This window comes from Canis lupus, chromosome 4, assembly GCF_011100685.1.
Source record: "Canis lupus familiaris isolate Mischka breed German Shepherd chromosome 4, alternate assembly UU_Cfam_GSD_1.0, whole genome shotgun sequence".
Lineage (NCBI taxonomy): Eukaryota > Metazoa > Chordata > Mammalia > Carnivora > Canidae > Canis > Canis lupus.
The window spans coordinates 20,938,027-20,965,868 of NC_049225.1; the positions used below are offsets into that span (position 1 = coordinate 20,938,027).

General features: G+C 40.6%; 1 protein-coding gene and 1 long non-coding RNA gene across 4 annotated transcripts in view; one reads left to right on the top strand and one right to left on the bottom strand.

Moving 5' to 3' along the window:
- LOC106558673 overlaps positions 1-27,842 on the bottom strand; it is a 77,531-nt gene that overhangs the window by 31,628 nt on the left and 18,061 nt on the right. For all 3 annotated transcript variants that reach the window (XR_005357910.1, XR_005357911.1, XR_005357912.1), the window contains exon 2: positions 17,833-17,957. This is a non-coding gene — a long non-coding RNA (uncharacterized LOC106558673). The remainder of the gene's footprint in view (positions 1-17,832; positions 17,958-27,842) is intronic.
- Positions 11,956-26,197, top strand: SRGN (serglycin). Its single transcript, XM_038534157.1, has 3 exons — positions 11,956-12,115; positions 21,109-21,253; positions 25,259-26,197. The coding sequence occupies exons 1-3, from the start codon at positions 12,040-12,042 to the stop codon at positions 25,512-25,514; spliced, it is 477 nt and encodes a 158-aa protein (XP_038390085.1). The 5' UTR covers positions 11,956-12,039; the 3' UTR covers positions 25,515-26,197.

A 27,842-nucleotide genomic window follows, 5' to 3' on the forward strand; every position in this document is an offset into this window, starting at 1 on the left:
GGAAGTGGCGGGTTGGAACCCTCGAAGTCTCGGGCCAAGCCCTGACCCCCAACCACTCCATTTTTCTTGCTACTGTAAGACCCTAATATTTATTTATTTATTTTTAAAGATTTTACATATTTTTCTGTAAGAGAGAGTGAGCGAGCACACACAAGCAGGCGGGGAGGGGCAGAGGGAGAGAGAGAAGTGGACTCTCCACTGAGCAGAGAGCCTGGCTCCATCCCAGGACCCTGGGATCACAACCTGAACTGAAGACAGACACTTAACTGATTGGGCCACCCAGGCGCCCTGACCCTAATGTTTAGAATCCATAGGAATTGGGAAAGGAAACACCGACTTTGTCCTATGGATGATGGAGCTTTATTTGTTTGTTTTTAAAAAGTCAAAAGATTACTTTAAAGTTGGAAATCTTGAGACGTCTGGGTGGTTGAGTGGTTGAGTGGTTGAGCATCTGCCTTTGGCTCAAGGTGTGATCCCGGGGTCCTGGGATCGAGTCCTGCATGGGGTCCTTGCAGGAATCCTGCTTCTACCCTCTGCCTATGTCTCTGCCTCTCTCTGTGTGTCTCTCATGAATAAATAAATAAAATCTAAAAAATAAATAAATAAGGTTGGAAGTCTCAAATTTCTCCTGGTTCTGTTCTAGCATTGCATCTCCTTCTAAGGAAGGCATTCTTTCTAAATTTCATTGAACTCTCTTATACTCAGAAAGAGACACATTCTCTTGCTCTGTAGAGATGGGAAACTGCTGATCACCTCGTTCTTTACGTGCTGGAAAATAGTCTTATGATGTCTCAAAATCTCTCGGAGCCAGTTCTCTGAAGCAAAAGGGACTTGGCTCCTTCCCACTAGATTGGTTTCCAGTCCACATCCCTGAGAAACCTGTTCAGAGTTTTTCAGGCTCTCTCCTTCCTCAGAATTTTATTTTACCTTAATTTGTTATTTTCATTTTCTAGAACAGTTAGAAATGAAATAAAAGTGTAAAGAAGTAGGGAAATAAAATAATCCTTAATATTATTTTAGGGAGTCAGAGGAGTCTCCTGACATTTTTATATGAATTAGACTTGACTTTGAACCTGAGGGAGGGCCTGCCTATATGCTTAGCACTGCAAGGGCCTGTGGCAGAGACCCAATCCTTGTCCTGATATTCTTACAGTCTGAGCTGGTGAACGTGGAGAACAGCTTTGGACATTTTCCATTTCAACCAGTATTTACTGAGCATCTGCTGTGACCAAGGATTCTTTTGCGTGCTTGGTGTACATCAGCAAACAAAAGATCCCTATCCTCGTGGAGCTTACAGCTTATGTTCTAGTGGGGAAGGCAGACAATGAGTTGATAAATTCTATAGAAGAAAGAAAAGGAAGTGGGCTGGGGTACAGGGTGTGGCAAGAGGCTGCAGTATGAAATGGGAGTCAGGATTAGCCTTCTTAAGGTCAGATTTGGGGTGGCTGGCTGGCTTAGTAGAGCATGTGATTCTTGATCTCAAGATCATAAGTTCAAGCCCCACATTGGGTGTAGAGTTTACTTAAAAAAACAAACAAACAAAAAAAAACAGAATTGAGTCAAGACTTGAAAAAAGATGAGGGATTTAGCCATGTGGGTATCTGAAAATAGAGTGTTTCAGGCAGCAGGAATAGTTAAAATCACAAATAAACAAAATCCAACACAAACATCAGGAAGGGGCCACCCGAAAGATAAGAAGTCTGAGAAAGGGCCAAGGGGAGGCAGGAGGGCTTGCATGCCTATGCTAATCACATGGTGGCTCTGTTGGGTGGGGTGATTTATCTGACCCTGGGGACCAGGCTCTGCCCAAACCTCTGGGCCAACAGAAATCAACTCTGACCCAGGCTCTTTCACAACTGGGACATGGCCTTGTGTTGAGCTGTATACCCCTGGGGCCTTAGTGGCCTCATCTGCAAAAGAAGACAGCTAACATGTGACCACTCTTTGGTGTCCTGCCTCCTCATTCCCTGAGTGCCCTTTGTAGTACTAATAGTAATAATTGCAGTAACATCACAAATAAGATGGCCATTGCAGCATCTTTCTGGGATGAATAAGTTAATTATTCTTATTATTGAGACTTAAAAACCAAAAGCAAAACCATTTAACTTCCATGGCTTCTGAGGAAAAGAGAGAAAGAGCATGGCCTTTAGTTAGGGGGGGAGAAAAAGAGGTGAAAGAGGCAAAAGGCTTCATCTGACCAGCATTTAACCGTCTTCCCTTTGTGGGAACTGTGTTCCAAGAGGGCCCCTCTTGGCTGCTCCTTAGAGTATTTCCTTAGCTGAGGTTCAGAACATCCGCAAACAGCCAACTGTCAGTTTGGGAAGGTTTGGGAAGTATTATGCAAAAGGTAAAAAAAAAAAAAAAAAAAAAAACCAACCCAGTCTTTGCCGTTAAAAAGATACAACCTGGTAAATTTTCCTAGCCTTTAGGTTGTAGGGGTCAGAAATATAAAACTGTGTTCTCATAATTCACTGAGGTGCTAAAAGGAGAAATTTGAGAGCACCATATTGTCAGACACTTGGTTTTGCCCCAGACTCGAGGATTCGGGACCCTGTGATTCTAGGGAAGGGCTTTCCCTATTCAGGACAGATGGTAGTATTTGGTTTTTTAATGCCAAGGTGGAGGTGGGATGGGCTTGCTGGGGAAATAGAAGTAACAAAGAAAAGATCCTTCTCAGAAAGTACATCCAGAAAGGAAGTACATCCAGAAAGGAGAGCTCATGTGAGGGGTCAAAGGAAGTGGGTTGGGGTATAGGGTGTGAAGTAACAGTTAGGGTCTTAAGTCAGATTGCCAAAATTCAAATCCCACCTCTGTGTCTCAGTTTCCTCATCTGTATAATAGATATACAAATGATGCCTACTTCACAGGGCAGTTGTAATATGCAAGTAAATTAACACACATAAAGTCCTTAGTCTAGTACCTCTGTCCTTTTTTTTTTTTTTTTTTAAGATTTTATTTATTTATTCATGAGAGACACAGAAAGAGAGAGGCAGAGACATAGGCAGAGGGAGAAGCAGGCTTCATGCAGGGAACCTGATGTGGTTCAGGATCCTGGATCACTCCAGGATCATGCCCTGGGCTGAAGGCAGGTGTTCAACCACTGAACAACCCAGGCATCCCTAGTACCTATGTCCTAATGAAATAGCCAACAGTGGATGCTCTGGGTTGTATGAGTTCTTTCTAAGCAATGTTTGAGTGCTTTTCATTGAGGTTGCTTATTCAGGGAATGTTTTCCAGGTAAGCATACTTTTAGGTTATGTAGCTCTCTTCTTCCTAACCCAGATTTTCCTTAATCTTGAAGCATCATTTATTCATTTTATTTTATTTTATTATTTTATTTTATTTTATTTTATTTTTAAGATTTTATTTTATTTATTCATAAGAGACACACACAGAGAGAGAGGAAGAGACATAGGCAGAGGGAGAAGCAGACTCCATGCAGGGAGCCCGATGTGGGACTCGATCCCCAGACTCCAGGATCACGCCCTGAGCCAAAGGTAGATGCTCAACCGCTGAGCCACCCAGACATCCCTTGAGTCATCATTTTTTAAGCCAATGTTGTAGAAATGGTGTAGGGGGCAAGGGCAGGTCACCTCAAAATGTGCCACTTTGACATATTGATTGTTTTAAATAAAATTCACTTAAGAGAGAGTCAAAGCAAAAAGAACATTCTGACAACTATCTTTGTCTCCAGAAAGCAACAAATAAATCTCCCATGTGAAAGATTCCCTCCCTGTACCAAGCGGTAAAGAGACATCTTATCATCAGGGATGGGAAATTTAGAGCCAAGAAGGCTGTATTAAAAAACCATTGTTACTTTACTCATTTACTATCCCAGCCCAGATTCCAGTTAGTATTCCTTACTAATTGAAGATTCCAAAGTTTTCTTTGTGTTGTCAATTCCTCACAGATTTATTGTCTCTCTGTCTAAAAGGTCTAAAAACTGCCTGCCTTGGTCATTTCTTTGGGTCTCAATTTCATTATTGTGCCTCCATGTGCACATAATTAAACTTTGGGGTTTTTTCCTCCTATTAATCTATCTGATGTCAATTTAATTCTTAGACTAGTTGGAAAAGTCTTGAAGAGTATAGGGACATTTTTCCTCCCCTACACAGCCACAAATGTACATAACTATTATATGTGATTTCAAATTTTCTAGTAGTGACATTTTAAAAAGTAAAACAAGTGACATTAATTTTAATATATTTTAACTCAATATATCCAAAATATTTCAACATATAGTCAATATAAAAATTATTAATGAGATTTTACATTTTTCCTTACTATATCTTTGAAATCCAATGTATATTTTACAAATATAACATATCTCAATTCAGATTCGCCACATGCGGCTACCATATTGGACAGTGCAGTTCTAAGTAATGGGAGGATAGTTCTTGGCAGTGAACTGGGATGGGCAAGTCAGGCTGAGGGCCCTGAGTCCCTCCCAGTCACCACTATGATGTGCAGAAAGGCCTCTGGGATGGGGGTCTTCTAGTCATATGGAACAAAGAGGATCTTGATGCAAACCCTGCAAATTCAAGAGTGTGGTTTTGAATTGTGATCTATTGAGCAAGCTCTTTGCTTGCCTCTAACCGTCTTTTCCTTTCTCCCCACCAGCCCCATCCTATCTGAAAACTGTATCAGGAGTCCCTTGAAGTAGGAATTTTGCTGAATTGTTTTGTCTACATTCTCACCAGCCAGGAAGGAGAGACCACCCCATCTCCCCTCGGTGAAATGCCCTTCTGTCCAATTCAAGGAAATTTCAGTTTGGTGTTCAAAGTAGGATATGCCTTGGGGAAGGCTCACTTGATTTTGAGGACAAGACCTCTTCTCTTTGCCTCTTCAGACATGAATTTGAATGTCTTTCCTCCAGTTTGTCATTACAGGTTTGTTTGAAGAGGGCCTCATGTCCTTATTTTCAAGCTTTGGGAAGGGTGGAAGGGGCCTCTCATCTCCATGAGCTAGTAGTATTGTTACTTCCATGGATGTTCTTAAATCTGAAAAGAAACTCTATTCTTGTTTCATTTGTGATGAGATTGCCCTGTTTATCCCACAGATGATATTTTCCTTCAGCCTTCCTGACTACTACTTTTTACCAGTCTTTAGTATTCCCAGCCCCATTGCCTAGAGGAGAATTGCTTTTATCAGGCAGTTCTTGAATGCTAATCTTTGATTCAACTTCTTTGGTCTTATTGTGTCCCTAGGAAATTATCCGAAGAATGCTCTCCATTAGTAATTTTTAAAGTTAAATTTATGTCAACAATCAAAATATTTTTATTGAGTGTTTTTTCCTTGATTACTAACAGGATATACAATTTTAGTCTACCAAATTTGGCATACTCTGAGAAGGATGAAGAAAAAACATTTATTATCCGACTGTCTAGGAAATACCACTACTAACTTTTTGGTCATCAACAGTTATTTGAGCCCCATTATATTCTATACAGCCAAAACTGAAACTATATCCCTGGAGTATCTAGATGAGAAGACAAAACTAGCACATGCAAAAAATAAGAATTATTCAATACGGAATGAATTCCTACACTCATTCATTCAGTGCCATGGGTGATGTACAGAAACATGTTAAACTGGTCTAGATGTTTAGTCCATTTAAGGATATAATCAAATATAGGTCATCAAATGACATATCACTGATGTCAGAAAAACAGCTGATTCCAGCAGATTCTATCTGTTTGGGTGGAGGGTGAGCAGTATCCCTTCATTCTTTAGGAGGGGGTGAAAAGTTAAGATTGACCATAAGAAAAATTTTTACCACATCAATGTAATAAATAACCTCACCAAGCCGTGAAATTTCTAAACAGAACTTTATTAAGTGATTCTGTTCATTTTTCATGTTAATGACCAAAACCAAAAAAAAGCAGATGGGGGGTGGTGCATGGAGTTTGGCTAAAAATAAGAACTAAAGTGCTGTAACTTAATTGGTAAATGCGGTCAGCCTCAGAGGATTGACATCAAAAAGCCGTTGAATATCTGGTTAATATTCTGTGGTTACAAATTAAGGGAGAAGAACTTCCCTCTTCCTTAGTGACCAATAACGTTAAACATAATCACAGGTATGTAAATGGAACTTCAGTGTGTGTGTTTGGGGGAGTAGGAATGAGGTTGGGCTGTGAAGCATAGGAAATATTGTCACTGGGTTTGGGAACTTGGATAGCTTGTTTCTCTGCAGAGGAAGCTCAGAGCCTTGAGGTGGTGAATTGATGGGTGGGTTATGGGATTTGCTAGAATTGACAACTAGGTTTTGGGAACACATGGGGCTAGGTGCCATAGAGTAGGATATAATATACTGGCCATAAGGGGGGATGAGAGGGAACCCAGTGTTCAAGTGAGTGGTGTGTGCCCCTTTGAATTACCAAAGGCAGATCATGACAGTGGTAATCTCTGAATGGAAGGTGATGAGGAATTTGTCATTTCTTTTGCATCCCTCCCCCCATTGCTCCTCCCCAATTGCCTGCTTTTCCATAATGAGCATTTATTGATTTTTAATTAGAAAATATAATTTCCTAAAGATAAATAGTGTTGATAGATAGCATGTCTTGGGGAAAAGAAGTCAAATAAGGACCTCCTTTCTTTCTTTTTAAAAAAAATTTGTACTTATTTGACAGAGAGAGGGAGAGAGGGAGAGAGAGAAATAAGCAGGGGTAACAATAAGCAGAGGGAGAGGAGAGGGAGAAGCAGGCTTCCAAATGAGCAGGGATCCCGACTTGAGGCTCGATCCCAAGACCCCAGGATTATGACCTGAGCCAAAGGCAGACGCTTAACCAACTAAGACACCCCAGAGCCCAGGACCGTCTTTCTTGGTCATTCCTTGAACCATCCAGGGCCTGGTTGGTTCCCTCTAACCCACATGCATACTCCTCTTTCTTTATGTTTGAAATTTTCTCTAAAAGATTTGTTTCCAATATTTTTGACTCTGTGAAAATATTTCCAAAAGAAGGAACACATTCCCCCATCCCCAGCTATTATATTAATAGTATTTTTCACATGGCTCTTTCATTGCAAATTTTGGTTCTCTAAAGCCCTACAATTTTTGGAGCTGGAATGTCTTCTACTAGACTCAGGTAGCAACTGAGAAGTTCTTTTATGCCTTTTTAAAATATAATTTATTTTTTAGAGCATTTTTAGGTTCACAAAAATTGAGCAGAAGGTACAGAGATTGCCTATATACCCGCTGCCCCTTGTTTTTCTTGTCAAATTATAGACCCAAACTATGATGGGGGAGCTCTGCCCCTCCCCTCTTTCTAGTCCAAGATGAAAACCCTGAAGTTATTAAACTTTTAGATAACAACACCTGGGCAAGCTTCTTGTTTAGGACAATGGAGATCTTCAACAAGGAGGGACCCTGTTCTAGTTGTGTGGCTTTAGTGATAAGAAGGGAAGAGCTAGGGAAGGAGCCCAATGGGGGATGCCTGGGAGCCTGTGCCCTCTCTCAGAGCACCACTCTCCAGGGACCCATCCACTGATACTCTATAAAGGGATTAAGAATACAATAGTCACCACTCCTTTGGGACCAAGACTGTTTTGGCCACAGACTCCCCATCCGCTAAAGGGGTGGAGATGGAATGAGAGCAGAACTGAAAGAATGGGAAACTCAAAGGTGCCTGGTATCCATGACTAAAGAGGTCATTTTTTAAAGAAAAATTCTGGGGGGCAGCCCTGATGGCTCAGCGGTTTAGCTCTGCCTTCAGCCCAGGGCCTCATCCTGGAGGCCCCGGATTGAGTTGAGTCTCACATTGGGCTCCCTGCATGGAACCTGCTTCTCCCTCTGCCTGTGTCTCTGCCTCTCTCTCTGTGTCTCTCATGAATAAGTAAATAAAATTAAAAAAAAAAAATTCGGGGGGGGGGGCACTTGGGTGGCTCAGTTGTTTAAGCATTAGCCTTTGGCTCAGGTCATGTTCCCAGGATTCCAGGATGGAGTCCTGCATCCAGGCTCCCTGCTCAGCAGGAAGTCTGCTTCTCTCTCTCCCCCTCTGCCCTCCCCGCTGCTCGACTCTCTCTCTCTCAAGTAAATAAATCTTTAAAAAAAAAAATTTTTTTTTCCCTCCAAGGTGATGTTTTCTTATATGAACTCTGAATAAGATAAAGATATTTTTTATAAATTTCATTTTTTTCTTTAAAAAGCACTTTGTTATGAAAATTCTAAAAAATATATTAAGGTAGGGATACTAGTGTAATGAACCTTGATTTTTCTCATTGCTCAGCTTCAGCAATCTACTGCTATCCCTCTTTCATCCCCCTCCTGAAAGTGGATTATTTAGAAGCAAATCATAATCATTTTCTCATTCCAAACAGTACCTCAGTATGTACCTCTAAAAAAAGAAAAAGATTAAAAGGAAGACCTCTGATGACTTACAAATCTTCACCTTCATCTGTCACTGACTGTGAATCAGGAACCCTGAGTTCTAGACCTGCTTTTGCCAATCACCAGCTGTATGACCATCTAGACCTGCTTTTGCCAATCACCAGCTGTATGACCAGCAGCAAGCAAGTCGTGTACCTTTCTGGACATGCACTGTCTCCACCTGATTGGGTGAAGGAGGTGGTTTCTAAGGTCTCCTCCCATCCTAGAAATCAAATATTCATGCAAGGGTCATTTTTTAAGACTCTAGAGACAGATTTGGTATGGGGTCTATTTGCTCTTGAGTTTTTTTTTTTTTTTTTTTGGCACAGTGCCCAGTTCAGAGTCAAGATCTCCTAAGGAAGATCTAAGGAAGTCTTAGCAGCTGCTGAGTGCAGAACCTTTAACTTGGAGCTTTAAAAAAGAAATGAGTCTTGGAGCCGTCCCTCAGAGTTGTTTTGTGCTGCCCTCAGTATCTCCTCTGACAACCTCAATTCATCTTAAGTGTTCTGCTGAGTTGTGATGCAAGGACGTTTCAAGTGCTCTAAAACGATCTGTTTTTTAAAAAGACCACCTTTGGGGCGTCTGGGTGGTTCAGTAAATTGAGTGTCTCCTTTTGACTCAGGTCATGGTCCCAGGGTCCTGGGACCGAGCTCCCTGGTCAGCAGAGAGCCTGCTTCTCCCTTTGCTCTCTGCGCACCCCCTTCCCTTGTGCTCTATCTTAAATAAATAAATAAATAAATAAATAAATAAATAAATAAATAAATAAATAACATCTTTCTTAAAAAATAAAAAGACTACCCTGAAACTAATAATTAGTGAAAAGCCATGTTTGCATGAAGAGGGGAGGAGGCAGGCACATTGATTGCTTTTTAATTATTTTTTTATTTTTATCTTTAAAAATAGTTTATTTAGGGGCGCCTGGGTGGCTCAGTGGATGAGCATCTATCTGCCTTTAGCTCAGGGTGTGATCCTGGAGTCCCGGGATCAAGTCCTGCATTGCGCTCCCTGCTGGGAGCCTGCTTCTCCTTCTGCCTGTATCTCTGCCTCTCTCACTGTGTCTCTCATGAATAAATAAAATCTTTAAAAAATTTTATTTAAATTCAAATTGCTGACATATAGTGTAACACCCAGTGCACATGCTATCAAGTGCCCTCTAAAGTGCGGGTCACCCAGTTACCCCATCCTTCGACCCTCTTCCCCTTCTGCAACCCTTTATTTCCCAGAGTTAGGAGTCTCTCATGGTTTGTTTTCCTCAGTTTCCCTCTGATTGTTTTTTTTTGGTGCTCAAGGAATAAGGATGCTCAATTTACAGGCAAATCAATTGAGAGTGAAGTAAAGTAGGTATATTTAAGGTTGCCTGGTGGGGGCACCAGGTGGCTCAGTGGTTGAGCATCTGCCTTTGGCTTCAGTGGTGATCCTGGGGTCCTGGAATTGAGTCCCGCATCAGACTCTCCTGCTTCTCCCTCTGCCTATGTCTCTGCCTGTATGTCATAAATAAAATAAAATATTAAAAAAAAAGATTGCCTGGTAAATGAAGGATTAAGTCTGGAGAAGAATTTGTCTTTTAAAATTATGGAGAAGAGGCTTACTGTAGAGGGTATGGTTTAGAGACAGATGATCGTTTTTGGTTAATGGAGGAAATTTGCGGCAAGAAGATGGTAGGTATCCAGCGCAGAGGAGCACCGCCCACGCATCCCTCACAGTGTGTGCACGAGCTTTCCTGGGCCCCTCTCGTTGGCTTCCTCACCACTGTCAGTACTAGAAGGACAGCACCAAGGGGGTGGCCACCATCTCTCAGTTGCTAAGTAAGGGAGGCAAGCTGGGCCCCAGGACTTCTGGCCACCACTAGTTTGTCTCGCTCCTCTACAGCTTGAAGCAGGGACTACGGACATGCAAGTGAAGGATGGCTACCTTGGAAAAGAAACAGCCGGTTGTCAGTGTCAGTGGGAGAAGAGAAATGTTTGAGAAGACTGTGCCGTTTTCTTTTTCTTAAGAGGTTTTATTTATTTATTCATGAGAGAGGCAGAGACATAGGCAGAGGGAGAAGCAGGCTCCCCGAGGGGAGCTTGATGTGGGGCTCCATCCCAGGACCCCAGCATCACCACCTGAGCCAAAGGCAGACGCTCAACCACTGAGCCACCCAGGCGCCCCTGAGCCATTTTCTAAGAATTACCAAGGCTCATAAAAGAAAAAAAATGAAGGACGGAAATATAAAAGGCCGCCCAAATGACCACGGTGAAGCTCGAGCTCTACCAGTTCTGAGGCTTTGCAGGGTTTACGGAAGGGGATTAGTGTTCTGCTGCCAGGGTTTTAAATTGGGAGATAGGGTTAAAAGGGACCGACGATGAAGGCTGTTACTTCAAGCTGAAACCACTCTCCACAGTGGGGAGTTCACTGGGTTTGTGAATTTGGGGGCTGGTTCCAACTGAAGAGGAGCCCCCGACACCCTTCTAGCTGGTTCTGAGGACCCTCATGGACTTCACCACAGCCACCCAGCGATTAGGTTCCGAGGCCTGTCCTTGGCAGGAAATGGTAAAGGAATCAGCAGGAAGCTGAAGACAAGAGAAGGGAAACTCCTCCCTCCCGCCAGAGGTCTGGAGGGCGAGTGTGTGCCTGGCAAGGGGGCCTGTAGGGAGAGGCACATCCAGGGGGAGAGCCTTGAATAGAAGGAAACAGTGTGCACCCCCGGGGCCAGAACGCAAGATAAACTCCCGTGTGTATTGTCTATACCCGGGCTTCCTCTGGCCTCCAGAAGTGTAGGTATGATCCCCAGGACCTGGAGAAGGAGGCAGAGGCCAGTGTGTTTTCTTAGCTCCAGCAGCCCACTGAGAGGACCCCCCACACACACATCTTGTTTCTGATTCCTTGGCTTCTTCCCGGCCAGAGGACCCCAAGATCAAGTTGGGCAATTCTATCAAGAGAAAAGATGAAAAGTATAAAAGGAATCAAATTGATAAGAAATACTTTGTGTGAAAGAGCAGAGAAATGCAAGATTTTTTTTTTTTTTTTCCTGTTTTACCTAGCTCTTGGCAACCCAAAATCCTCACTCACTGTTGAGGTAGAGGGAGAGCCAGGGATCCAGTGGAAGCATCTGTATCCAATAAGAAACCAGTTATCTGAAATCTGAGAAGACTTATTTGTAGATGAGAACTCAGCTTTGAACTTTCACTTCTTGAGCTTGACTCCGTGAGTTATGCTAAACCCGATGAAAAAGAAAATTAGTACTTTATGATGAAGGTCCTCAGCGATGAAAAGGCAGCACCTTAGCTCCCACTCGTCCCCAGTACAGCAGACTCTTCAGCAAACTTGTGTTTAGATTATTTATTGAAGAAAGGAAAAAGACTGTACTGAATGTTGATTCTACTGTTTTAGTGGGAAAAAATTACTAATAGGCAAGTGACAAACAACAAAACTTTTGAAAAAGCAGACCTGGGGAGAGTCCAGTGCAGTTTCATAATGGGTATGAATAGTTAGTTTGCTGTCTTCTTCTTTTTTTTTTATCGTTCTGGGTTTTGATGTGGATCTCTTTCTATTTGTTCAGGAAATTGTGACGTGTGTTCTGGGCAGGGTTTGAGGTTTTGGAACTTTTTCTAAAAGGGACAGAGTGCACCCTGCTACATTTCCTAATCGTGAGGTTGGTGTGTGAGCAGTAGAACTGAAGTGAACTGGTCACGATGCAGTTGCTCCTCCAGGGCAGTAGGCTTGTACTGGCTCTTGCCCTCCTCCTGGTTTTGGATTTTTCAGTTCAAGGTAAGACCCAGGAATCTTGTCCCCCTGTAATCTTTGTAAGCCCTGGGGATCCACACAAATGATTGTATTCATTTTAAGGTACAGAATGTATTATATTATGGGAAAGGAGGCAAAGAGAAAGGATTTGGGGGGTGGGCTGAAGTCCCTAATGCGAGTTTGGTTAAGTTTGGTACCAAGAAAAGTGAAACTCTGAGGCAGGTGTAGCCTTGTAAACTCTCACAATGATTGCGACTCGCTATTTTATTGTTGGATGAACAGGTATAGTCAATGAACTTTTAAAAATTCAAAAAGGAAAAAAAAAATTCAAGAAGGTCAACTGATGAATCACTAAATTCTACCTTGGAACTAATCATACACTATGTGTTAATTGAATTGAATTTTACGCTACAAATTGAAAAAACTCAAGAAAGGAATATAGAAAATGACCTATCTGTTGAAGATAGCACTGCCGAGTGTTTTGGCATGTTGATCTGTCCCTAAGGGTTTATATCAGTCCCAAGTTTTATTTTATATTTTATTTATTTATTCATGAGAGACACAGAGAGAGGCAGAGACACAGGCAGAGGCAGAAGCAGGCTCCATTCAGGGAGCCCGGTGTGGGACTCGATCCCAGAACCCCAGGATCACACCCTGAACCGAAGGCAGAGGCTCAACCACTGAGCCACGCAGGCATCCCAGTCTCAAGTTTTAATATATTATGGTGGTGTCGTAATTACTGCAACAGTGGGAAATGACAGATATTAAAAATCAGAGTAAATTTCTATTTTTTCCTTTTTTTTTCTAATTTAGTTCTTAGTGAAAATTCAATTGTGGTTAGACATAGTACAGACCCTCCCAGTTTAAAGAGAGACCAAAGAATTTTAGTGTTTGTGCTGTTGCTCGGAGATACATTACATCTGGAAATTTCTTGTTAGATTTCTTTATCATTCAGGGTTGTTTAGTCAGACTGAAACAACTTCTAATCCTTATGACTAAGATAACAGAAAGGATCAGTTTGTAAAAAAAATATAATTTTTTCTCCTTTGGTAAATAAGGGATTATGTCTAAATAAGGCAGAAGGTCATGGCCTGATATATAGATGGGAGAATTTGTAGTAGAAAAATATTTAAGTTCCCCCAATTTGTACAGGAAATATCGACTCACAGTGACAACATATGTCCTGGATTTATTTCTTCAAAGTGACTTCTAGTTGTCTTGTTTTTACTTCTGATGGAAATGAGATCGTACAGATAATCTCACATACATTCATTATGTACTGGAAATTTATAAAATAATTTTCTTCTTGTTATGCAATTATTGAAAATAACAGCAAGTGTTGCTGAAACTTTTTTACTAATCTGTATTTTCTAAAGTACAAAACATTACTGATTTTAGGGAATAGGCTTGGATCTTTTAGGGAAAATCTTGAACTTGATGAAATAATTCCCTAATATGTTCTGACAAGACCCAGAGTAATGAGGTCTATATGCAGACCTGAGTGACCAGTTGGTGGTGGTGGTGAAGGGTCTACCCCTGCCAGAACTAAGTCAGTCTTTACATATTCAAGATTTCCCCCAAAATATCACATTCCCCACTACGATTCAGTAGGTAAACCTAGAATTGAAACAAAAACATTCCTGGGTGCCTTGATGGCTCAGGTCGTGATTCTGGGGTCCTGGCATCCAGCCCCGCGTTGAGTCAGGGCTCCCTGCTCAGCAGGGAGTCTGCTTCTCCCTCTCCCTCTGCCCCTGCTCATGCTCTTTCTCAAATAAATAAATAAAATCTTTAAATAGACAAAAACGTTCCTTATGTAGTAGGTGATTCATCAGAAAGAAGTGAAGAAATCATTATGAAATCGTATAAAGTACTAGCATTTATGTCATCATCTGGTAGGTTTAGCTCTTTGTTGGAAAAGGAACCAAAATAGATAGAATGAATGAACTGAAAAACTAGGGTATTTCCAAAGGAGGAGTGCACTTGGTGTTTGGAATTAAGGGTTTGTGCCTACATCTGAATAAGAAGGGGAACAGATGCCCACCCATGGCTGCGTGTGTGACAGCACCTCAAGGCAGTAATGCAGAGCCACACCACTATTTCCCCATACATTCTTGTGATGCCAGATAGGATTTGATAGTATTCTTTCACCATCTTAAAAAAAAAAGTTTAAATATTTAAATCATTGGTTTGACTGCACTGCTCAAACTAGGCTTTTGGCTTGTTTTTACTGAACATATTCAAAACATCTTAGGTGACTGTATTAGTTTACTAAGGCTGCACAGTACCCAGACTGGTGGAGCTTAACAGAAATGGTTCCTCACATTTCTGGAGGCTGGAAGGCCAAGATCAAGACATCAGTGGAACTGTTTTCATTCTGAAGTCTCTCTCCTTGGCTTGCAGAAGCCCATTTTCTGTCTTCACATTGTCCTTTCTCTGTGTGTCTGTGTTTTGATCTCCTCTTCTTAGAAGGACACCAGCTTTATTGGATTAGGGCTCATCCAAATGAACTCATTTTAACTTAATACCTCTTTGAAGGACCTATCTCCAAATACAATTCCATTTTGAGGTATTGAGATTTAGGACTTCAACATATGAATTGAAGGGACATAACTCAGCCCATATCAGTTACTATAAGTCAAACCCAAGTAAAGACATGATGTAAAATCGTGTCTATCAGGTGCAAAGAATGGGAAATTTGGCATTGCATGGGGATCCTGGAGAGCACAGGTGGCTACCGATTTAATGTAGAACTCTAGGGGATTACTGATTATTGATAGGGTCTGTGAATCCTAAACTCTTTTATTACCTCTTTTTAAAAAAGATGCCCATAAAGAGAGAAAATGGAAAATCCATGAGCAGGTGTGGCCGGATCATGCACTCACTCCACACTCTTATAGTAGATACAGATTCTACCCATGTGTGCTGCTATTTGCACAGTGATTTCATGTTTGTTCTCTTGTAAATGATCATCGTATTCCCTATGAGGAGGAATTAACATCAATTTATAGAGGAGAAAACTGATCTTGCATTCACCACCTCATTTGCTCTGCAGATCAACCTCTTGCAAAATATTTGAAATTTGCTTTAGGCCATTACAACTAATTAATACCAGACAGAAATGGTCATCTGATTTCAGGGCAGAATTAACTTTCTCCTGCAACTTGGCTGTCTTCCAGGTGGATTAGAGATTTTCTTTCTTTCTTCCTCTCTTTTTAAATATCTTTTTCTTAAGTAGGCTCCACACTCATAATGGAGCCCAATGAGGGCTTGAACTCATGACCTTGAGATCAAGAACTAAGCTGAGAACAAGAGTCAAGTGCTTGACTGACTGAGCCACCTAGGCATACCTTTAAGGATTTTATTTTTAAAGTAATCACCACACCCAATGTGGGATTTGAATTTATTACCTCAAGATCAAGAGTTGCATTCTCTATGGGGTAAACCAGCTATGCACCCCAAGATTTTCTTTATTTAAAACAAAAAACTTTGCTTTGACTATAAACTTGTTATGAAGTTTACCACTGAATTGAGGGATAGAGAGTGAGAAATTGAAAGTAAACTTAGAACATAAATAGTTGTCAAACCATACAAGGGTGGGGGAACCTTATCTATCTTGTAGAGTTGATTGCCCAGTAGGGCAATGATGTCTGTTTCAATGCTACCAAAACAATGAACAAAATGATCTTTTAATCACCCCCCTCATGGCATTTTCTGCTTAAGTTTCTGTAACACACCTGTAGCAACTCTCCAGTAAGAATAGAAAATTGGGGGGTGCTTGGGTGGCTCAGTGGTTGAGCATTTCCCTTCAGTTTAGGTCACGATCCTGGGGTCCTGGGATTGAGTCCCGTATCAGGCTCCTTGCAGGGAGTCTGCTTCTCCCTCCGCCTATGTCTCTGCTTTTCTCTCTCTCTCTCTCTCATGAATAAATAAATAAAATCTTAAAAAAAATAGGAAATTAGTAAATTGTGATGATGTTGGAGGGGAAATTTGGTACTGTGATATAAAAAGATGCAGAGAGGAGCATCTGGCTGGCTCAGTTGGTAGAACATGTGATTCGATCTCATGGTTCTGAGTTTGAGCCCCATGTTGAACATGGAGATCTACTTAAAAAAATAACAGAATAAAAAGGGAATAAAAATATTTTTGAAAAAAGATGCAGAGAGATGACTGGAGTAATGTTCATTCACAGAAAGCATTTTTGTAAAGCAGGACTAGCAACTGTGTGTGTGGTGAGGGACAGTGAGGGAAAGAATTCTAAATAAACACCATTCTTTTCCCTGGAATCCAGCAGATCTAGTAGGTGGGGCCTTTGAGAAAGATAACCTTTGTGTCCGCTAGCATTCTCCCTTTAGTTTTTTTTTTTTCAATTATGGTAATCGTAAGACATTTCTCTCAAGCAAGATAAAGTTAAGGTATTCCCACAACGTCAGGGGCTGAAAGAAACTGTTGAATTCACATCCTGCCAACATCCTTCAACAAATATGCAGGGAACTTTGTGTCTGTAACCATGTTCTTTATTTAAAGCCTACTGAAAAGGATTAGCCCCAAATTAGATAAACTTTTGGTGGGAGAGGGGGAGGGGACCTCTACCTTTGGTTTCTTCACAAGTTTTTATTTTTTTAAAAAAAGATTTTACTTATTTATTCATGAGAGACACAGAAGGAGAGAGGCAGAGACTTAGGCAGAGGGAGAAGCAGGCTCCACCCGACTAGAGACTCAATCTCTGACTCCAGGCTCACGCCCTGAACCAAAGGCAGTTGCTCAACCGCTGAGCCACCCAGGCGACCCTCTTTACAAGTTTTTAAACAGCTTTACTGACATAGCCTTCACAAACCATACAGTTCATCCATTAAAGCATTTAGAGGCGCTTGGGTGGCTCAGTAGGTCAAGTGTCTGCCTTTAGCACAGGTCATGATCCCAGGGTCCTGGGATTGAGCCCTGTTCCCTGCTTGGCAGGGAGTCTGCTTCTCGCTCTCTTGCTCCCTCTCTTCCTGGCTTGTGCTCTCCAAGTCTTTCACTCTGAAATAAATACATAAAATCTTTAAAAAAAAAATACAGATACATGCAACTATCACCACGGTCAATTTTAGAACATTTTTATCACCCTCTGAAGCAAAGCCCCTCATTTTTTAAAAAAAGATTTTAAGTAATCTCTACACCCAAAGTGGAGCTTGAATTTATAACCCTGAGATCAAGAGTCACATACTCTACCAACTGAGCCAGTCAGGCACCCCAAGAAGTCCCTCCTTATACATTTCAAAAGAAATTTGAATTCTGGGGAGTAATTTTGTATTTTAGAATTTGTTTTCACTAATTTGCCAGAGGTGCATTTGTTATACCAGTGAAAAGATATGGTCTTTCACCAGGATGCTTCCTTACAAAGTTTTAGTTTTACTTTTCTGTTTAACTTCCTATCTATGCAAAGATTACCTCAGTTTGATATTTAGCACATAAATTGCATGTAAAGGAGAATGCCTAGACCTACTCTGTCCACCAAGCACTTGAATTGTGGCAAGTCCAAACTGCAATGTGCTATAAGCGCAAAATATACCCCAGATTTGGAGACTTACATGAAAGAAAAATGTAAGATACTCCTTAATAACCTTTATATTGTTTATATGTTAAATTGTGATATCTGAAGAAATTGGCTAAGTAAAATGTGTTGACATTACTTTCATTTGTCTTTTTGACTTAAAATTAGGTCTGCTAGAACATGAAAATTCGATACGTGGGTGTCTTACCCTATTGGGCAGCGCTGTCCTAGCCAGCAGAGTGTGAAGCCGTTGCCCTCTGCTGGAGATGTTGGATTTTTTTTATGCTACCTGCAATGCGGGGCTTCTATGTGACAACCAGGTCCAAACTTAGGCTGCTTCAGGAAAGGATCAGTGAAGGAAAAAGAAAGAAAACATATTAAATGCCATGCGCAAAGATTTGTGCTAGATGTTTTACATACTTTTGTCTCATTTGAACGGGAACTTTTTGGGACACTATTATTCATCTTTGAAAGATGAATGGTAGAATGAGTACTTAAATTTTGATCTCTATAAGCTGTCCACTAGCAGAGATTGGTTCCTTGGTCTTCTTCCTCATCAGGGAAGTTACCATTTAAAGAGCTCTGACCATGGTGGTGGGTATTATTCTAAGAACCTAGCATTTATATCTCATTATTAGATCTATTACTGTCCCCATTCTATGGATGAAGAAATTGAAGTACAGGGAGGTTAAGTAAGTTGGTCAAGGACAGAAGACAGACAGTGGGTGTCATCTTGCTACTTTACCTCCAGTCTCCAGGCAGTGACAGAGTTAACCCATTTTGTTTTTTTTAATATTTTATTTATTTATTCATGAGAGAGAGAGAGAGAGAGATGCAGAGACACAGGCAAAGGGAGAAGCAGGCTCCGTGCAGGGAGCCCGATGCGGGACTCGATCCCCGGGTCTCCAGGATCAGGCCCTGGGCTGAAGGTGGCGCTAAACCGCTACACCACCAGGGCTGCCCAGTTAACCCATTTCGAATGACTAGCTATCCCAGACCAATATGGTAAGTGATATTCAGGAACCATGGGGAACATTGTGATAGAACAGTAGTTACAAAGGAAAGAAAGATAGGAAGAAAGAGAGAAAATGGGAGAATATTTACTTTCTACATTAGAATCTTTTATTTTTTAAAGGAATATTGTTAATTATAAAAGTTTATAAGACAAAATGAGACATCACCAGAGTCCACCGTTATATTTCTGAGTTATTTCCTCAGATTTCCCCCTAATATCTGTTTGTAGTAGTTGCATTAACAACTATTATGCAGAGTGGTAATTCTGCTTTTCCACTATTTTTATTTTTTATTTATTTGTTTTTAAAGATTTTATTTATTTATTCGAGAGAGAGAGAGAGAGAGAGAGAGAGAGGGAGAGAGAAGGGCAGAGACACAGGCAGAGGGAGAAGCAGGCTCCATACAGGGAGCCGGACATGGGACTGGATCCCGGGTCTCCAGGATCACACCCTGGGCTGAAGGTGGCGCTAAACCGCTGAGCCACTGGGGCTGCCCTCCACTATATTTATTTATTTATTTATTTATTTATTTATTTATTTATTTATTTATTTATTTATTTATTATTTATTTTCCACTATTTTTAAATATAGATTTTCCTATGATGGTCCAGAGTCTTTTCTATAACCACTGCTTTTTTTACCATTTGGTCTATATTTTCTCATATGAGTGCCTCATTATCTGAGTATTTGCAGATGTTTTGATATAGTTATTTCCTCTTTGCCTATTTTAAATAAATAATAAAGTGAACAGCTATATATATCTTTTATACATTATGTTTTATTTATATATCTATAGATATTTAAATATATATCATAAATATATTGATGCAATAACTTGGTAATGCTGTATTTATAAAATTAATCAGAGATACTAGCTAGGACAAAACTGAGCACAAATTGACATAATAGAGACTCATAAAGAAAGGATATTTTCAAAAAGTTCTGTGGTTCTGCAATCTCTTAAGAACAAAATCCTTGGTCATCCTATTGAGAGGTAAAGTGAACTTGACCTTGGTAGAAGCTCCACATTTCAACCTCTGATAGCTGCTGTCAGAAGAGAACAGGACATAACTTGTGCATACTTTCCTAGAAACAGATACCTCGGGGGAGAAAAAAACCCTCCAAACTCCAAAATTCATGATCTCTGGGGATGTTGAGAATGAGATTAGGGGTAATTTTTCTTTTCTTTTGTTTGCTACATTTTTCAAAATTTCCCAGAGTGAACACATATTTTTTTCTAACAGAAGTGTTATTTTATTTTTTTCATAAGTGTTATTTTAACAAATAAAACCAAAAGCAGTCTAGATGTAAGGAATATCTAAACAGACTGTCCTCCCAATTAGTCCTTGAGTTAAAACGTTGTCAGGAAACCCGCGGACGAGTTGCTGTATGAATCCATTTATGTAAAATTATAGAATATAAAATGTAAACTAATTTATAATGATAATGGATTAATGGTTGTAGGGAACTTGTGGGAATGTGTCAGGAGGAAGGAAGGGATTTTAAAATGGCCTGAGGAAGGTTCCACAGGTATACAGATATGTCAAAACATTAAACTGTACACTTTAAATATGTACAGCATATGTCATTTCTACCTCAATGAACCTGTTAAAAATAAATCATTAATTTTGAATAGAGAAGGCATATATATGGCTCAAAAATCAAAAGCTTGAAAAGAATATATATATATATATATATAAATATTTTTATTCATTCATGAGAGACACAGAGAGAGAGGCAGAGACATAGGCAGAGGGAGAAGCAGGCTCCCCATGGGGAGCTTGATGCAGGACTCGATCCCAGGACTCCAGGATCACGACCTGAGTCAAAGGCAGATGCTCAACCACTGAACTACCCAGGTGCCACTCAAAAGAATATTTTGGAGTCAGTGTCCTTCCTTCCACTGTCTTCTGCCTGCCAATTCCCTGACAGAGGCAGTTTGTTGTGTATCTGTTCAGAGGTTCAAGATACACATATTTAAGCATATATGTAAGTGTAGTCTTCAAAGCACAAACACACAAATGTTATAACACAATGCACAGTGTTCCTTACTTTTTTTTTCTTACTTTCTTTTACCCTGGAGAATCTATATCAGTATCCAGAGAGCTGCCTCATTCTTTCTTTCTTTCTCCTTTTTTTTTTTTTTTAGATTTATTTACTTATTCTTTTAGAGAAGTGAAGGTTTCACAGCTCACCAGTAGCAGAGCTGGGATGTTACTACAGGCAGCTGATTGCCAAAACCTATTCTAACCTTAAACTCTGGGCTACTTTTTAGGGTTGTTGGGAGGACAAGTGTATATAAAAGGTTGGCACACAGTGCATACTCCTGTTACATTTATGATCATAAAACCTGCTCACACTTTATCTTCTACCAAATTCAGAATCAATTTAATCAAAAATTTCTTAGGGACAGAGTGATTAGAAGCTGTGTATGAGATACTTATTAACCATGTGGGTTCCTGTTTGGACAGGTTCTCCTGTGAAGAGAGCCACGTACCAGTGGGTACACTGCAGTCCTGACAGTAATTCCGCAAACTGCATTGATGAAAAGGAACCAATGTTTGACCTACTTCCAGGTGAATCCAACAGAATCTTTCCTCCGACTGACCGTTCTTCGTAAGTACACTTTCTCTGATTTTACTTTCACCAACCTCTGTTGAGATCTTGCCTTGGAGATGGGAGCATTGTCCAGAGTGTTTTTCTTCAGGCCCTTGCTTTGATGGTTTGGTTTTCATTGCATGGTACATGGTAAAACAGTACTGTATTTACTGGTATATGAGTGCAAGAATGCATGATTCATTTATACTTTTGCAAGGTCTTTTCATGGTAGCAAGACAAAAAATCAAGTACTCCTCACCAACAAGTATTGAAAACGATTTAACGCTATTCTATTTATATAAGTAGAGCATGTTATACATTAGAATCCAACAGAAGTCTGTCAACTGAATAGATAAACAAAACATAGTATATCCCTGAAGTGGACTATTATTTGGCCAAAAAAAAGGAACAGAGTACTGATACATGCTATAACATGGATGAATCCTGAAAACATTATGCAAAGTGAAAGAAACTAGACACAAAAAGCCACATATTGCATGATTCTATTGATATGAAATGTCCAGAATAGGCAAATCCATAGAGGTAGGAAATAGATCAGTGATCACTGGGGGCTGGAGGAGAAAGAGGAATACAGAGTGGGGAGTACAGGTACAGGATTTTTGAGGGGTGATAAAAATGTCCTGAGATTAGGGGCACCTGGGTGGCTCAGTGGTTGAGCATCTGCCTTCAGCTCAGAGTGTGACCCCAGGGTCCTGGGGTCAAGTCCCACATGGGGCTCCTCGCAGGGAGCCTGCTTCTCCCTTTGCCTCTCTCTGGCTCTCTCTGTGTGTCTCTCATGAATAAATAAATACAATATTTTTATTTTTTTATTTTTTAAAAAAGATTTATTTATTTATTCACCCAGAGAGAGCGAGAGAGAGGCAGAGACACAGGCAGAGGGAGAAGCAGGCTCCATGCAGGAAGCCCGATGTGGGACTCAATCCCGGGTCTCCAGGATCACACCCCGGGCTGCAGGCAGCGCTAAACCGCTGCGCCACCAGGGCTGCCCTAAATACAATATTTTAAAAAAATGTCCTGAGATTAGATAGCAGTGATTAAAAAAAAAAAAAAAACCCAAGAAATTAGGGGAAGGAAGAATTAATGGGCCATGACTTGTCAAAGAGAAAGCCAAACCTTCTTGATCAAACAAAACCTGCTTTGCACTTGCAAAAAAAGATACCAGTAGGAATTCTTAAGTAACAAAAATTGAATTGTCTTAGAATCAATGATTTCAATGAAGATCAAGGTTATAGAACATGCAGCAAAAATATATTATGAAAAGGATAATCATAAAAAGTTTAATCTTTAGATTTAGAAGATTAAACCTAGAAAATCACTCTCCTTGAAGCAGGGTAAATAAATCCTCATGCCCAAACCAGGTAAGGCCCTCATCCTGGTGACTCTCTTCATCACTGGCATTTGCTGCATGAGAGAGGATATCACCATCTTCAAAATGCCACTCTGCAATCCTGTTTCTGTCCTTCTACTTTTAGTCCACAGAATTAAGCCTGAAACTGAGTTTATAGCATTCTCCATTATTTGAACTCATGAGTTTCCATAGTAATTCATTTAAATCTAAAATGTTAGAGGAATAACGCAAGTTTTACAAAACAACTATTTTACATCATTTCTTCTCTTCTTAAATCTCTATGATCGGGCAGCCCCGGTGGTGCAGCGGTTTAGCGCCGCCTGCAGCCCAGGTTGTGATCCTGGAGACCTGGGATCGAGTCCCACGTCGGGCTCCTTGCATGGAGCCTGCTTCTCCCTCTGCCTGTTTCTCTGCCTCTCTCTCTCTCTCTCTCTCTCTCTCTCTCTCTGTGTCTCTTGTGAATAAATAAAATCTTTAAAAAAAATTAAATCTCTATGATCTTCCCTTTCCTCAGCCAGGAATTTTTTCTTCTTACTCTCACACTCCTGATACTTAAGAATGAATGAACAGTCCCTGCTCTTATATTGGTCCTGGGCCCATTTGCCCTCCTATCCATTATTTCTCCTTTTTCCTTCTTGCTCTATTAGGTTGGGGGTGGGATGAGGGCTCATCCTATCGTCTGCCTTTCTTAGGCTCCCAGATTTGTGGTTGAGTTTGGTGAATGGAAGGCAGAGGAGGGAGACTGGGGTGCATGGGAGGCAGGGAGAGACTGGTTGTTTCTTCTCAATCCCAGCCTTGGGTGGCACCTCTGGCAGGGCTGTGTCATCCATGGCTTCAGCTCCCACCAGATGCTGGGCTCAGGCAACACCACCATATTCTATTGTTCCTTTAGCCCAGAGAGAGAAATAGTTTCTGATTGTCGCTCATCTCTGGGTTTCCTATTTGGCTTCCACTGCTTTTCCATCACCTGTATAAGTAATTTCCTGTGTTAGATACTTAGATGAGTTTCCTGATTGGACTCTGATTGTGGCAGCTTCTAAGGCCACTTTTCCTTGTACTGGGTATCCTATCCCCACACATCTTCTCTAGGACTTCAGTTCTGCGATTCCTCCTCTGAGCCTAGGTTCTCCTTCCCATAAGTGTGCTGAATTTCTCTAGCATCTTGTACAGTTAGGTAAAGTCTCTTCTTTGACTCTGCATCCTTTCCAGCTATTGCTCTGTTCTCTGCTCCTCTTCCCAGTAACACTGAAAGGGATGCTTCCTGTCTCCCACTCCGTCTACCCCTTCTGCTTGCTTGAACTTCTACTCAGAATGCTTGCTAAGGTCACAGTTACTCCTGGTTAACACCACCACTGTTTACTTACCTACTTCTCTACTTGGTCAACTTCATTACCTTCAAAAACAGTTGACTGCCTCCCTCCCCCCACTGCTTTGAAATGCTTTCTTCTCTGGGCTTCCATGGCCCCACCTTATCTTGAGTTTTCTACTTCCCTCATTGTTCTTTCTCCTCTGTTCAATGTTTAATGTATTGGTGTGGCTTCAGCTCTGTCCTGGACCTCTTCTCTCTCTGCATGTTTTTTTTTTAGGTGGCCACATCCTGTTCCATGGTTTCTACTATGGGTGTGCATGTGCACGTGTGTGTGTGTGTGTGTGTGTGTAACCACCACATCTGTTTCCAGCTCTGATGCCTTTTTCCTGACCTCACAGTCTAATCTCCTGGTCACCCTCTATTACATTCTTCTATTTCACTTCTCTGCAAAAGAGAAGTAAAAATCGTAAATCATATTTTCCTGATTTATTCCTTTTTATTGTCTGTCTGCCCCAATAAGTTATAAATTTCTTGAGCAGGGACCTCATCTATCAATCACCATTCTATCCCAGGCACTTAGAACAGGGATCAGATGTTTAGTATTTACTGAATGCACGCATGAATGATGCTCTAATCTGTTATATGGCCCGTAGTTCCATTATTTCCCTGGAAAAAATGTCCCACAGACTATGAAACTAGATTTTTGTCTCTGATACTTAGTTGCCTTGTTCTACCATTGAGGGGTAGCACCATTGCTCTGGTCTTTGGTGCTGTGTGGACTTCTAACCACAAACTGAACCCAGCTGAATGAATACACTTTTTGAGAGGAAACTGAATGTCAATATGGAGGCAAACATAATATTTAACTTGTTCCAAAGAATTTAAGAATGAGTTTGTTTAAGCACTGTGTATTATTAGATGTTTTGTAGAAATTTTAAATTAGAAAATAATGTCATCTGTCTGGGCTAACTTACACTTGTTTGTCCTTTCTTTGATGGGAGAAAATGGGAAAAGTCATCTTTTTAAAAAAATAAATGACCTCTTAAAAGTAAATTTACCAAATATAGGAATACTAATTATAAGAAAATTAGCACTGTTTATATGAGTCTGCAATGCATAGATGTTGATTGATAAATGCAATGAGTTAAGTATAATAACTATAGGCAAACATGTAGAAAGATTTCATTTTTTTTGTTTTAAAGCACTGAATAACTGGGAAACTTTAATTTTTAATTTGAGCAACTGGATGGCTACATTAATTTTCTATCTTAAAAAATTTATTATGATTATCCTTATGTCTCAAGCTTTACTGTTTTTTTTTTTTTTTTCATTTTTCTATCTTCAGAATGTCAAGATCCCAGAACTTGAATGATATCTTTCCTATTTCTGAGGACTACTTTGGATCTGGCTCTGGCTCTGGCTCTGGCTCAGGATCTGGAAGTGGCTCTGGAAGTGGCTTCTTACCTGAACTTGAACAGGAATACCAACCAGTAGATGAAAACAATGATTTTTATGATAACTTTAGGCCTCTTAAGAGAAATCTGCCCTCAGACAACCAGGACTTGGGCCAAGATGGACCAGAAGAGGATTTTATTATATAAAAGAGAGGGTTTCCCATCTTGATGTCAGGGAATGCATTCAATACATTTTATGTACCATAGTTAAGTGATTAATTTTGGAACAAAAGGTTTTATAGAAATTTTAAAACATCTGAAAAAGAAGTTTAGGTTTTATCACCCTTTTTCCCCCCTCATGAATTCTTTTTTTTTTTTTTCCCTCATGAATTCTTAAAGCTTCCTTTATCTATCCTATTGTCCTGGAAAATACCTGTATTTCCTTTGTATCATGTTCAACCAATATCACTATGAAATGAACCAGAAAGCCCATGTCTATAAAATTGCTTTAAAGAATAAATTATACTATTTAAAAAATTCAATTTGAAAGGCAAATTGACAGGCAATATTTCTGTAAGTCTTCAGAAACATGACTCTGGTTGTGAATTATAGATACGTCTTATCTCTTATGAAAACCCAGATGAAACACACAGTGAATTTAGAGTGGGTTTTTGACAAGTCCAGTGTAAAGTGTACTGCTCTTATGTTACCATCCAATGTGTTTGTAGAGCTGGTGGACATTGTTGAGAACTACGATTGCTGTTACAATGAGACACTTAAGACCCAAATTAAAGAACAGCTGTACTCTCATTACTTCATACTGCTTTACTTTTTCCTTAGATATCTGTGTATTTTCAATCGTTACCTTATTAAAGCAGAACTATAACCAATGTGTTAAGCTGTCTGGGATCTCTTGTTCTAAACTCAGGAAATAATTATTTCTGTTCAGATGTTTCTAGAAGTCTTATTCATAAAATATCTGTGAGATTATTTTACAGAGCAGTTTGTAACTAGAATCATCCTATTAACTAGCAAATCAAGGGGTACCTGGGTGGCTCAGTGGTTGAGTGTCTGCCTTTGGCTCAGGTCATGATCCCAGAGTCCTGATCAAGTTCTGCATTAGACTCCCTGCAGGGAGCCTGCTTCTCCCTCTGCCTGTGTCTCTGCCTCTCTCTCTGTGTGTCTCATGAATAAATAAATTAAATAAATAAATAAATAAATAAATAAATAAATAAATAAATAAAGCCACCATGTAGGGCACCTGGGTGGCTCAGTGGTTGGGTGTCTGCCTTCAGCTTGGGTCATGATCCTGGGGTCCTGGGATCGAGTTCCACATTGGGCTCCCTGCAATGAGCCTGCTTCTCCTTTGCCTATGTCTCTCTCTCTCTCTCTCTCTCTCTGTGTTTTTCATGAGTAAATATTCTTTTTTTTTAATTTTTATTTATTTATGATAGTCAGAGAGAGAGAGAGAGAGAGAGGCAGAGACATAGGCAGAGGGAGAAGCAGGCTCCATGCACCGGGAGCCCAATGTGGGATTCGATCCCGGGTCTCCAGGATTGCGCCCTGGGCCAAAGGCAGGCGCCAAACCGCTGCACCACCCAGGGATCCCTTCATGAGTAAATAAATAAAATCTTAAAACCTGAAACATTTGTTTTAAAAAAAACCCGAAACTAGCAAATCAAGAAAACAATTATGGGAAAGCAAGAAGCTTATTCTTGTTCAAGCACTTCCTCTTCTCGAAGCCTATTCCCATCTCTGTTCCCCTGAATTCTGAAAAGCTTGCCAGCATCTTTGTCATGAATCTTGCTCTGCACAGTCCAGATCACCAATTCAGAACTGAGGATTTATTTAAATCAATCTCTGCTGAAAAAATCCATCTTGTTCAAGGCCACACACTTTCCCAGGGCAGAATGCATCTAATGACTAGTTGATGTAGACATCTGAATGCCAGGTGCTTCCCGAACTTGAGGAAATTCAGAAGGACCATCACAGATTTAGAGCTTCTTCACAGGTCAGCCAATACTTCGTTGGGACTGCTTTGCATGCAGTTTCTTCCTTTACTTAGTCTTGCTTCCTTTCATTCCCCTTACAGATACCTATCCTGAGAGTGCTCCCTTAGAAACTCTCTACATTGCTCCATGAAGAATCCAACCTTTGACAATTGGTGCCCGGAGGGGTAGAAAGCAGATACTAAAATGGGATTTATGGGGCACCTGGGTGGCTCAGTCAGTTAAGTGCCTGCCTTCGGCTCAGGTCATGATCAGGTCATGATCTCTGGGTCCTGGGATTGAGTCCCTACTTAGTGGAGAGTCTGCTTCTCCCTCTTCCTCTGCCCCTCCCCACCTCTCATGTACACGCTCTCTGTTTCTCTCTCTCAAATGAATAAATAAAATCTTTAAAATGGGATTTTTGGAGCTAGATCCCCTGCTGCCTGGCTGGCAATGAGGACCCCATTCCTGGTCATAGATGCAGCACAGGTTGTTAAAATTTTCACTGATGATGGACTGGGATGGTATAACAGCATAAGGAAGTGTA

What these genes read in the sequence shown, in the direction of transcription:
- SRGN (XM_038534157.1), top strand. Translation starts at nt 12,040, where the DNA reads ATGCAGTTGCTCCTCCAGGGCAGTAGGCTTGTACTGGCTCTTGCCCTC. An exon ending in TTTGGATTTTTCAGTTCAAG is followed by an intron (nt 12,116 to 21,108) that starts GTAAGACCCAGG and finishes CTGTTTGGACAG; the next exon opens with GTTCTCCTGTGAAGAGAGCC. An exon ending in CCTCCGACTGACCGTTCTTC is followed by an intron (nt 21,254 to 25,258) that starts GTAAGTACACTT and finishes TTCTATCTTCAG; the next exon opens with AATGTCAAGATCCCAGAACT.